The following is a 12,949-nucleotide window of genomic DNA, read 5'->3' as shown; positions in this document are numbered from 1 at the left end:
CGTTTCCAAACGATTTGTTTTCAAGTGGTTTCTTTTTAGTGCTGTCGTGTGGTATTGTGAAGCTGCAGCGTGTTGAATTAGCAGGATCAAATGTGCTTTAGTCACACCATGGAGGTTTTAAGTTATTAATTACAGAGCTTTCCCTTAAATTACATCCCTACATCTCTGCTCATTAACAAATCTTAAGCTGCTTTATTTTGGGAACCAGCGGTTGGTTATGTCTTCCCTTACTAAATACAAACCGTCAGGACACAGTGCGAGGAGCGGAGAGATTAGAAGCATTTTGCACACTCACCATCTTGACTAATTGACCTCCACCCTTTCTTCCTAGACCACCATGGTGTCACTAGAGGGCCTGACGAAGGTCGTGGACCCCTCCCAGCTGACGTCAGACTTCGACGGCAGCCTGGAGTATAACCATGAGGAGTGGATAGAGGTGAGATTGGTCCTTCATTCTGTCACTCAAGCCCGATCCAAAAATCTATCTTAAAATCCTTTAAACACCCACTGACTTAAATTAATACAGAAGTGCCTTACTCAAATATCAGAAATCCAGGCATGAAAATATGTGCTTGAATTAGCAGTGAGTGTTTGCAGGTGTAGCAATAAAAGAGTTATTCTCATTGTTAGCAGAACTCTTTCGTCTAAATCCGTTATATTTGGTGATATTTGTATCTCACTCCTTCTTACTTTGGGTGTGTTTTCATGCAGGTGCGTGTGGCGTTCGAGGAGTTCTCCGGTCACGCCACTCAGATGCTGGCTCGTCTTGAGGAGATGCAGGAAACGGTGTCGAGGAAAGACTTCCCCCAGGATCTGGAAGGAGCCCGGCGGATGATAGAAGAACACGCCACGCTGAAGAAGAAAGTTATAAAAGCTCCGATAGAGGAGCTGGACACAGAGGGGCAGAGGTAGGCACACAGGAATGCTCGGGGCTTTCCTTTTGCTGCTCGATATAAGACTGGAGATGAAAACAATAACTTAGAATAATAATAATAAGAAGAATAACTTCTTCCACATATTGTACTTGGAGCCTTTTCACTTTTACTTGGAGATCCGGCAGTGGCTCAGTCAGTAGGGGCTTGGACTGTGAGCCGTAGGGTCGCCGGTTCAAGTCCCCGACCAGAGCTAAATATGGAGTGTGGACTGCTACTTGGAGAGGTCCCAGTTCACCTCCTGCCTTGCCGTGGTGCCCTTGAGCAAGGCACCGGACATACCCCTCCCCCCCCCCCACCTTCCATTGCTCCCCGGGCGCTGTACAATAGCTGCCCACTGCTCCTAGTACTAGACTCCTGGTACTAGGATGGGTTAAATGCAGAGAACAAATGTCACTGTGTGCTCTGCATGTGTGACCATTAAAGAGGGTTTCTTAAATATTATAAAAAATATATATTCAGAACAATTTTCAAGGTAAACATAATAGAAACAAGCATCATTTAAAAAAATATATATATATCATCTATTCTATTATGATATATATATATTTTTTTTAATGATGCTTGTTTCTATTATGTTTACCTTGAAAATTGTTCCGGATATATTTTTTTAATATTTAAAAATGTAAATGTCCTGATTTAGTTTAGATATTAAAAATTTTCACAATGATAGTAATAATAATAATACATGTTATTTTTATAGCGTTTTTCCTGGTGCTCAAAGACACCTTTTCACATCAAGGTTGCAATTTTAGAAAAGCAGATGTGCAAAGATACAGACGGTAAAGATTAGGATTTAAAAGTTGATACATTCGGATCCTTTCTGCATGAATCATAAATAAAACATAATTTTTTTCCAAAGAGCTCACAAGAATCCACTCCATGCCAATGTAACATTATGAATGGAGTGGATATGTATCGTATTTTACTTCTCTGTGACATATCTTACAAATATGCAAATCAGGAGCCACGAGTGGAGCGGCATTGACCTTATATCTCTTATTCAACTCGTCTCCAGGTTGCTCCAGAGAATCCAGAGCAGCGAGTCCTTCTCCAACCGTAACGGCAGCAGCGGTGGCGGCGGGGGGGGCAGCGGTGGCGGCGGGGGGATGTGTAACGCCGACACGCAGGGCCTGGTGCCGCGCGTCACCCAGCTGCTGGACAAACTGCACTCCACCCGGCAGCACCTCCACCAGGCCTGGCACGTCCGCAAGCTGCAGCTGGACCAGTGCTTCCAGCTGCGCCTGTTCGAGCAGGATGCAGAGAAGGTGGGTGGGGCGGGGGGGTGGGGGGGAGTAGAGGGGGGAGAGGTGTCATACAGCATGTGCAGTGGTGTAGTGATAATCCATATAGCCTCAGCTGGGGATCACTGTGAGGCGGACAACTGCCAATAAAAACAAAAACTTCATTACGCCCAGAGAGAGTGCATTGATTTATGCTGGATATGGACACAACACAACGCCTTTATTTTGGCCTTTAAGATATCATTATGTAGCTTTCTCCATTCAATAATAATGAAAAGAAATACTAGTTATGGTATATCTTTTGTTAAGTTGGGTTCCTACGTCATTCCAAATGTTCCAACAATTTCAGGTTATTGTTCTGTTTCATTTTGTCGTCTGTAAAGGTGATGCTCTTTGAACACGCGTTAGGGTTGCTGTACAGAAGCCGTTACACTTTCATCCCGTTTTAAGCCACGGTCATATAACAGACTTGAATCTTAAGTGTTTTTAACCATATATTTTAACCAGAGTAAGGTTACGCTAAACAAAACATCCTTAAATAAACATAGATGTCTTAATGTTTAACTGCTTTACTCAGTGTTTTTAAAGGTTTCAGTCACATTGAATGGTTTGATTGAGAAGGAGTAGTCCTCTGCAGGTATTTCGGCTCGAAGTAATACAATTTTTTTTAAACCAAACTGCTTCATTCAGGGTTTTCAGTACTTTGAATCACTTGGTCAATTTGTTTAGGAGAGGAGTAGACGCCAGCAGATAGTTCAGCTCCTTGAAATTCCTCCTGAACAATGAATAACGTTGTAATCCTAACCGCGAGAAACTGAATGACATGACAAACTATATTGCTTTCTATTTACAAACCCCCAGTGGGCAAAACATGATATATTGCGAGCTTTAAAAGTGGCTTGAACTTTATTGCTGGAATAAAACGGGAGGTAAAATCTGAACAGCTGCACCCTGGCACCGCATCCCACGGTGACAGACAGGAAGATGGAGGAGAGCTCCTTCAGCTTCAAAGCCACCTTCTCTGGCTGCCTCCCAGACGCTCAGGTGATGACAGCTGCAGCGCAGAATAGAAAGAGACGGGGGGGAGAGGAATTCAGAGATCCATGTTTGAGGGAGTAGAATAAGAAAGCAGGTTGCAGCAACAGAGAGAGAAGGAGCTGCAGTCTTGGATACGCTGCAGTCGTAGGAGCTTGTTGCTAGGACACCATAGGCCACGAGTTTGTTCTCGAGGAGAGCCTGAGAGGATACTCTTAATAGCGGCAGTCCATTTCTCTGTATCTGGCCTGGAAAGATGACAACTCTCCACACACACACACACACACACACACACACACACACACACACACACACACACACACACACACACACACACACACACACACACACACACACACACACACACACACACACACTGATCTAAGTGGCGACTGTTTATATTCACCTGCTGTTGATCAATGATCCATGCAGGTTAATGGTGATCCCGTAACTTGTGTTTTCATTTGGCTAACATGTTTTTTTTTATTTCTGTCATTCCCCGTGCTTTAGATGTTTGACTGGATCATGCACAACAAGGGTTTGTTCCTGGCAGGCTACACAGAGATTGGCAACAACCACCCACACGCTATAGAGCTGCAAACCCAGCACAACCACTTCGCTATGAACTGCATGGTAAGATGTACACAGACTCCCAGCAGGAGGTGATGCTGATCCGCCCACTTGGAGTATCGAGGCCCTTGCCCTGCACTCTGTAATCATACAGTTGTGCACTTAGCGCCAACCTCTAGTACTGTGTTTGAGTGTTTGTTTGGAGCAGCCTATGCTTCTGTGCATACACACGTTTTCTTCGCATTAGCAGCCAGTAATAATATTCTGTATCCACAGTCTGTATTACATAACCATTGCTAAACCATTGATAGCAGAAATCGATGTAGCTGCTAGAGTTTCTGCTTTCAGATGAAAAACTAGGACGTGAATTTAAAATCTTATGCCTTTCTTTTACTTACAGCGCGCAATTAACAATTTCCTCAAACCTATCTTCTCATCTCTACTGTTCTTTATTTTTAATTACATTAATTTAAAATCTCTCTTTTCTTATCTGGTGCTTAATATCCATCAACCAGGGCTGCTTCATTTGAAAAAACGAACTAATTGCGATTAATATGACTGACATTGCAACTGCGATATAACTTGCGTTAATAGAGGGAATTATCATTTTTTAATTGTTCAATTATCATTGAAATAGGTTTTTGTATCTAGTCTGTGGAATACAGTGTTTTAGGCCTGAAGTTCTCTGCACAATATTTAATTCAGAATGATATAGAATAATAATTATCACATATTTTGATTCATCAAATATTGCGATACCATTTCTAGCCCTACCCTCGCCCCATTTGATGAACCCGTCTCTCCCCGCCTCTCTGTGCAGAACGTGTACGTGAACATAAACCGCATCATGTCGGTGGGCAACCGGCTGCTGGAGTCGGGTCACTACGCCTCGCAGCAGATCAAGCAGATCTCAAGTCAGCTGGAACAGGAGTGGAAGGCCTTTGCGGCGGCTCTGGACGAACGCAGCACGCTGCTGGAGATGTCCGCCAGCTTCCACCAGAAGTGTGACCAGGTGAGTTCAAAAAAACAGATATACAGCTGCAACCAGCGTTTCTGCCAGGGGGGGGGCGTCTTGCCGTCCAAAATAAATAAATAATTAATTTGAGAGAAGATTGAGATTTTTTTTATCGCTTGAAATGACGAAAAGGAAAAAAGACAAGGACATCCCTCTGTTGGAGGGGCCAAGGAGTCTGGTGGGATTGTTTTCGCCGCCAGCAAAGCGTATTCCAAAATTCAATTCACGTGACACAACGTAACATCACTGAGGCTCATTCATTATCACATTATATGTTTGCATAATTCTCAGCATAACCTAAGCAGATAAGCATATGTCCCCAAATGCAACACGTCATTAAAGTCAGGAACAGTGGGAATAGAATTCAATAAAACTCACATTAATGTCCCTCTGGAACGAGCCGGGGTGTTGACCTTCACTATCTTAACGAATGCACACGAACACGTATGCAAACACTTTTTTGTTGTAACCCACCCCCCCCCCCCGCGGCCTCATTAAATCTATAAAGCCTCACATATGTACGCATTATCATATATTTACATACAGGGTTGCAGCATATAAGTACGGCATTTGTTATCAAGCTGTTATTTCTGTCTGTGCTCATTGGCCGAGCCGCTATGGAACAGTTCATGGCCGGAAAAGGGAAACACAAGCAGAATCCCAAATAGGGAACATGGGTGGTACGACTTTTCCGACCCTGGAATATTGCCGTCATCAGACCAGCCTTTTATGTTTGTGAGCTGAAATAGAAACAGCTTTTTTTCCACCCAAACGTTCCCCCTACACACAAAACTAAGGAGTTCATTTTATATCGTTGTTGTTCTCGTGTTTTTTATTCCAAGTGTCACTGCTTTAAAAGGGAATAATGACTTTGCTTCAACTTGTATCATCTTTTTTGAGTGTAGCGTTCCTTATTGCTTTGCTTTCCTTCACTCCCACGGGGGTGTGCTACAAGTTCTAGGAAGTTTCCCCAGGCTATGAACAGCACAGTCAGCCATGTATAATTCCCCTGAAAAAGCTTTAAGAGAGCTCATACATATGGACATTTGTGCATCTTTAAAGCTGAGTAATAGTATCAGAAATGCTCCTCAGGCTATGTCTTATACACTCCTGCATGTCTGACTTCCATGTGACTCCTGGGAAGAGCAGCTGGGTGTATACAGCACCGCGTCTCATGTGAAGCGCTTTACCTCTGAGTGTGTGTAAATGAAGCGTGCGGTTCTCCCCCTGCAGTACATGAGTAACGTGGACTCGTGGTGTAAGGCGTGTGGGGAGGTGGATCTTCCCTCTGAGCTGCAGGACCTTGAAGACGCCATCCACCACCACCAAGGCCTGTACGAACACATCACCGCTGCCTACTCTGAGGTAAAAAACACACTTTACATACATATATTAACGTGCATTCAAATAAGGAGAAGGAAATAGCATTTACACCACCTCATCAAAAGTCTTGTTGTTTAGGTTGTTTAATACACTTATACGAGTCACCCACAGATAGGTTTGGTTTGTTTTAAAACATATTCACATACAGTAGCTGTGCGAACTTGTCCCTCCTAATGGGAGTTCAACTTTCAAATGAAGTCTACTCTCACAAAATGGGAAAATGCAGCTCTTATTGTTTGGGGTAGAATTAGATTTGGTACGATATTGTAGGATAAAGTCAAAATGAAACTTTTTTCAGCTTAAGTCTACACAGTACAACTCCATACTGAACATTTCATTTGAAATTGATCATTACTTTTACACTGACAATATTGAAGGAGTTCATCTTTACAGTGAGAAAAATTACTTTTCATTGTGTTTCTCACCAATTCCTCATTTGTGGCTTTTTCATTTATCATTTCCCTTTTTACGTTTCTATTAAAACGTCCAAAGCGTGAGCTTTCACAGGTAATTATACACACAGTTTGCCGGCTGTTGCTATACACGTGTAGATATTTCTAGGCGAAAACAAACCACATTATTGCCAGTTTCTTTTCGTTCTAACTCGTTTGTCTTGTGAGTAAAAATAAATGACACTTGAGGTCTTACTGTTCTTTAGGTGAGCCAAGATGGCAAAGCCCTATTGGACAAGCTGCAGCGACCTCTGACCCCGGGCAGCGCTGATACGCTCACAGCATCGGCCAACTACTCCAAGGCCGTGCACCACGTCCTGGACATCATCCACGAAGTGCTGCATCACCAGAGACAGCTGGAGAACATCTGGCAACACCGCAAAGTGAGGCTTCACCAACGTCTGCAGCTCTGCGTCTTTCAACAGGACGTCCAACAGGTACACACACTCCTACACACACACACACACACACACACACACACACACACACACACACACACACACACACACACACACACACACACACACACACACACACACACACACACACACACACACACACACACACACACACACACACACACACACACACACACACACACACACACACACACACACACACACACACACACACACACACACACACACTGTATGCATGTTTTTGTTTATTCGTAAGCACACATTGTAATTCAGGACAAAGCATAATTACAATTTGTTTCAGTACAACATGAGAGGGTTGGATAGTAATTTGAAAATAGTAGGGTCTTCTGTTTTAATATGCAAGGCCATGCTTTCTATCAAAATGTCCTTGAGTTAGTTTATTTATTAGAAGGAAACATTGGATAAATGCCTTGAATGTAAATAAAGGCTTAAGAAAACAGCAGGCTATAATCAATAATCAGATTTGATTGTACAGATACACAACAAAAAAATCGTGGGCATTCCTGAGGGTGTTGACATGGCAACTGTTTCCATGGAAACTGAATTGGGTCATATGTCCGTGCAGATGCTTTTTTGTGCAATAATGCTGCGAAGGACAGAGTGCAGGGAGAGGAGTGTGAAAAATAAACGGCTCAGTGCAACGCCTCGTACAATACTCATTATTGTTTCTGTCATTCCTCTTCTCTTACACACTATTTCGATTATCGTCAATACTTGTTGTTTATCTATGACCTCAGAGCACCCCCTTGTGGTCGCCTATTTCCTAATCTGTGTGTTGTTTCTCACGGGTTCCTCTGCACAGGTGCTGGACTGGATCGAAAACCACGGCGAGGCGTTCCTCAGCAAACACACGGGCGTGGGGAAGTCTCTCCACCGAGCCCGAGCTCTGCAGAAACGCCACGAAGACTTTGAGGAAGTGGCACAGGTAGCTTTCTCTCACTCTCACTGCCCACCTGGTTCAAGCCAATATATCAAATACTGTGTAGATAATGACATTTGCTTATGTGGAAATAGCCCATAGTCATAGTACGGTGCTTTTTTAAAGTTATTTTCACTGTCAATCACCATTATTTATAGAAACATAAAATGTTTTAGGGAATTTAATTTCAAAGCAAGACTATAAAAAGTAAAACAATTTTTTTTTCAATGAGTACTAAAGCTAAAAAGGTGGTTGAATTTACTTGAACAAAGTACATTCACTACATACTTGAAATACACATCTGAGGCACTTTCTTTTTGTTTTAATTTCATGGATACTTCTTGGAAAATTCCAACTTATTTTTGAGACTTAACTTTACTTTTACCTAATTGACATTTTATTTCTTCTTATGGATTCTTTTTATACTTCAGTATTGTTGCTATTGATTAAGCAAAGGATCGTTAACCACTGCTAAAATCTGACAAAGTTGTGGTGATTTTATTTTCTACGTTGCCATTCGTTTCTCCACCTTCCCCTACTTTAGTTCTCAATTTCTCCGTGTCCCATCACCGTCTATCAGTGCACACGCCTCCTGTCTCCTGATTGAAATTCCTCTCTGCCTCGACCCTTTCTCTATCTCCTCATGAAACCTGAATATATTTTAATTGCATTGTTATGGTCTTCCTGTGCTAATCTCTCTCTCCATCCCCGACCAGAATACGTACACGAATGCAGACAAGCTGCTGGAGGCGGCTGAGCAGCTGGCCCAGACGGGAGAGTGCGACCCGGAGGAGATCTACCAGGCCGCCCACCAGCTCGAAGACCGAATCCAAGACTTTGTTCGCCGCGTGGAGCAGCGCAAAGTCCTGCTGGACATGTCTGTCGCCTTCCACACACACGTCAAAGAGGTGGGCAGGGTGACGTAACGCTGGAGTGGATGGTGGGCTGCCTGTTTGTGTGGATGAGAGCTTTCACAGCGCTCTCGAGAGGAATTAAATTAAATTCTGATGTGTGTGTTGTTTCGCTTTTATGCAGTTAGTCACACAGAGATGGGCATTTTTAAGTCCTCACTTGAAACCTGGTTTAAGGGCCACTCAAGCACTTTTTGGGGGGGACGTAAATGTTTATGACGGATTACATAGGGTTCAGTAATCAAAGATGAATGTTGGATGTCATTTGGATGGAAATCATCTGCCCTGACGCAGTTATTTGCTTTCAGTAAACCCTCGTTTAAGTTGTATCTGCCTTCCGTAACTACACTAGGTCTCTACAAAAGGTTTGGGATTTTTTGCAACACAAGTCATAACAAAGAAATCCTTGTAGACTATGTGGCCTAGGAACTGTAGATATCCTATTGTAATGTTGCTTATACTTATGTTTTACAAGGCTATTTGTGAGACACATTTTTTGTATTGAGTAAACGGCCACTATACCGTACACAGGTCGTGATAGCGTTAATGTAAGGGTCAGATTAGGTGAGGTTAGAATTGAACGTACAGTTACAGAATCTGAACTGTCCTCCGTGAGTGTAATTGAACAGCTTTCATCATTGGTAAAGTGACGGCAAATGTGTGTCACTGATTGTTGGCATGCAAGCGTGTGATCACAGTGAGTGTGTTCTGTGACAAAAATGTTGAGTGTGAGCTTCAACGCAACTTCCAATCGGACATTGTTCTATGTTATGTATTGTTGATAGTTTTCAGTGTACTAATGAATGTCCTCCTGCAGCTGTGGACGTGGCTGGAGGAGCTGCAGAAGGAGCTGCTGGACGACGTTTACGCCGAGTCGGTGGAGGCGGTCCAGGATCTGATCAAACGCTTCGGCCAGCAGCAGCAGACCACGCTGCAAGTCACCGTCAACGTCATCAAGGAGGGGGAGGACCTCATCCAGCAGCTCAGGTACTGATCAAGACACAACTGACTGAAAATGAAACCAGTGCTCAGCAAAAACAAATGGTAGATGTTTTTCTGAAGCAAATGACGTGTTGTGAAGGAGAGATTATTCACTGCCATGTCTACATACTTTTGTTTAATGAAGCTCTTTAGGTTATTATTTCACTATGTTACTTTTTACGCGTGTTTTATCATTATTAAATGCTAGTCAACTATGGATATATTCTTCTATGTACAGTAACAATATCTTTTAGGTCTACTAGAAGTGGAACTGAATCAAACCATGACATTTAAAATAAGCTAAAAAACTAAGTGTATACATCCTTAATTTTACTTCTAATGTGAATCCAAAACAAAACTAAGTTTAATCAGGCAACTAGAGTAAAAACCAATAAACTGACCATAACCAATTCTTCAAACTAGTACTACTAATAGTAGTGATGATGCGTTTGTGGCAATAAATACGTAAGAAACATTTATTTTTAGGTCAACTTAGATTAGTGGCTTTGTCTCAATAAAGTGTTGGCATGGTAGGGACGTAATTTGAAATAAACTGAGTGTGAATATGTAAATATATGCAATAAACAGTCAATTTAATTTAAAAAAGAAAGTAGAAGCAAAGCTGAAGGATGGGTGGAGGTGTTGGAGAGGACCTCCAACTCTGTTTTTATCCAGAGGATGTTCCAGTCCCTCTTCACCCTCTCCCTCCCTCTTCATCCACCCCCTTTTTTTGTATCTCTTTCTCTCTGTCCCTCTCTCCCTGGCGTGTTGGCTCCGGTGTGAATTCTTACATAATTCTGCTTTTATAAGCACACGTCTAATAGTGTGCCAGTCTCCACCGGGAGGTGAGGATCTCTACATCACAGATTATCAAAAATACCATTTTAATTTAAAGCTATGACTCTCGTATAAAGCGCCCAGATACCTTTAATGAATGCCATGTAGTCACGGTTGAGTCTTGAAGTTTATATTTATGTAGATTCCATAGATCTTTTGACTTTACCGAATTAAAGGTCCCATGTCATGCTTTTCTGGTTATTACCCGTCCCCTTGTGTGTTATGAAGGTTTTTCTGCATGTAAACGGTCTGCAGAGTCAAAATCCCTCAAAGTACACCCTGTAGCGAGTAAAACTCTAACACAGAAGAGACCTGTCTGTGCTGCCCCAGAACGCCTCGCTGGAGAGTTTACTTCTTGGGTATAGTGACGTATTTCGGGTTTAGTGACGGCTCTGAATGGAAATGGACCAATCTGCGGAGCCGTTACGTTTGGACCAATCCGCGGACTTCCACACACACACTCACTCGGCGGGACGTTGCGAGGCTCGCTGCTGCGAGGAGTGGGACAGTGTGAGATGGCTCACTGGTGTGGGGTCGGCGAGACACCGCGGAACTCAGCCTGAGCACACACACACAAACTCCCAGCCAGGCTGCGGGTGTGTGTGGGTTTCACTGAGTCTCGCTGTCTCGCAGACGGCCACTGGGCCCACAGGGAGGGAGGGAGGGAGGGGGGGGGGGGCGGCAGGAGCTCCAACAAGCCGTGTAGGACAGAGAGTGAATACACATACTATACAGAGATGCTGTATGAGAAACCAATGTGAGTTTGGAAAATTGCACAATATAAATGTATTCTAGTTTACCTCAACAATGGAATTATGATCAGTAGAAATGGCCATGACATGGGACGTTTAAACACTTCGACCTGCATTATAAATAAACACACGTAGAAATACCATCAGAAAAACATTTTGGTACCACCTTGGAGACCTCGCGATGTCCAACTGGTGTCACGTCATTTTAAACTCATTGACCTGCCCACTGGAGTCTGCTTCTGGCATGAAACTAGGCTGTAAACTAAAATAAATATAAACCTTGCGCAGTCCAGAAGCATATCAAAACGCATCGAGTGTGGGCGTGCATCTGTCACGCAGAATAATCAACCTGAAGCCAATCAGGATCAATGTGACGGCTATTGCTTACTCATATTGTGCTCTCTGTAAACTCACTGGTGTTCGTGCATCATGCATGTTTGCATCTGTCAGATTGATGAATCAGAGAGTATGATCTGTTTCACTCTCACACTCAATCTGCCGTCCACATTGTGTGCACCAGCGTTTCTCCTCTTATTAGAAACCTGACTTCTTAGTATGCTGTAGTCAGATCGTCAGAGGAAATGTTTTCAGTAGGAATTCATTTGTGGTGCAACAGTTTTATAAATATAACAATGAACAAAAGCAACATATGGAACGATACATAAAACATATTATTGAAAAAATAAATCAATATCACAAAAGTAATATGTGCTTAGAAGAGGGGTAATCTTGACCCAAGAATAATACATGCGATGTGTAAATAATATTTTTTTTCTAAGTATTTTGGCATACAATGAATTTCAGAAAGTACTGCTCCACCCTTACAAATATGGAAATATATCCTTCATTTATCTTTTTTTGTTATTTCATATACATCTGAGTATCTTTGGGATTTGGACTGACAAAACAAAAACAAAATTAAAACACATAAGAAAGCAGATTGTTAAATAATGTGTGGGACGTTATTGAGAGTTGTATAAAGACTATTTGCTGATAAGCTGTAGTACACACGTTAAAATATGTTATAAAATCACAACATAAAAAGCCTACTCTACAAAATCCAACATTGAACAATCACATTTTAAAGATGAAGTTGTCCCTATTTTCTTCATGCCGACTTCCACTATTTAAATTAACTTCCTGTCTTGAAAGTACTGCGTTGCTGTTTAACCGCTGCGTCGGCCACTGAGGCAGCAGTTTAGAAGATCTCCTGGCATCCTGCCCCGCTGTGTCTTGACGGCTGTTTGTGCGTTTCTGTTGCAGGGACTCGGCCATCTCCAGCAACAAGACGCCCCACAACAGCTCCATCAACCACATCGAGAGCGTGCTGCAGCAGCTGGACGAGGCCCAGGCCCAGATGGAGGAGCTCTTCCAGGAGAGGAAGATCAAACTGGAACTCTTCCTGCAGCTGCGCATCTTCGAGAGGGACGCCATCGACGTGAGTCTGCCTGCGTGGAGAGAGGCCGTGTGTGTCTGAG

The 12,949-nt window shown here is 42.8% G+C and overlaps 2 protein-coding genes across 7 annotated transcripts in view; one reads left to right on the top strand and one right to left on the bottom strand.

The window, feature by feature from the left end:
* The window catches only part of cfap90 (cilia and flagella associated protein 90), a 200,638-nt gene that overhangs the window by 56,404 nt on the left and 131,285 nt on the right, over positions 1 to 12,949 (bottom strand). The gene's annotated exons all lie outside the window — the stretch shown is intronic.
* The window catches only part of LOC307023126 (triple functional domain protein-like), a 94,186-nt gene that overhangs the window by 43,236 nt on the left and 38,001 nt on the right, over positions 1 to 12,949 (top strand). For all 6 annotated transcript variants that reach the window (XR_013803608.1, XM_079656167.1, XM_079656166.1 and 3 more), the window contains exons 6-16: positions 332 to 436; positions 712 to 908; positions 1,951 to 2,200; positions 3,722 to 3,844; positions 4,602 to 4,793; positions 6,030 to 6,161; positions 6,838 to 7,068; positions 7,874 to 7,996; positions 8,707 to 8,898; positions 9,719 to 9,888; positions 12,735 to 12,909. Coding sequence is in view for 5 of the 6 variants with exons in the window: in XM_079656167.1 (XP_079512293.1) it covers positions 332 to 436; positions 712 to 908; positions 1,951 to 2,200; positions 3,722 to 3,844; positions 4,602 to 4,793; positions 6,030 to 6,161; positions 6,838 to 7,068; positions 7,874 to 7,996; positions 8,707 to 8,898; positions 9,719 to 9,888; positions 12,735 to 12,909 (1,890 nt within the window). In the remaining variant the exon portion in view is untranslated. The remainder of the gene's footprint in view (positions 1 to 331; positions 437 to 711; positions 909 to 1,950; positions 2,201 to 3,721; positions 3,845 to 4,601; positions 4,794 to 6,029; positions 6,162 to 6,837; positions 7,069 to 7,873; positions 7,997 to 8,706; positions 8,899 to 9,718; positions 9,889 to 12,734; positions 12,910 to 12,949) is intronic.

This window comes from Notothenia rossii (assembly GCF_949606895.1).
Source record: "Notothenia rossii genome assembly, chromosome: 10".
NCBI lineage: Eukaryota > Metazoa > Chordata > Actinopteri > Perciformes > Nototheniidae > Notothenia > Notothenia rossii.
Note: the sequence above shows the minus strand (reverse complement) of the source record. Positions and strands in the feature narration are given on the sequence as shown.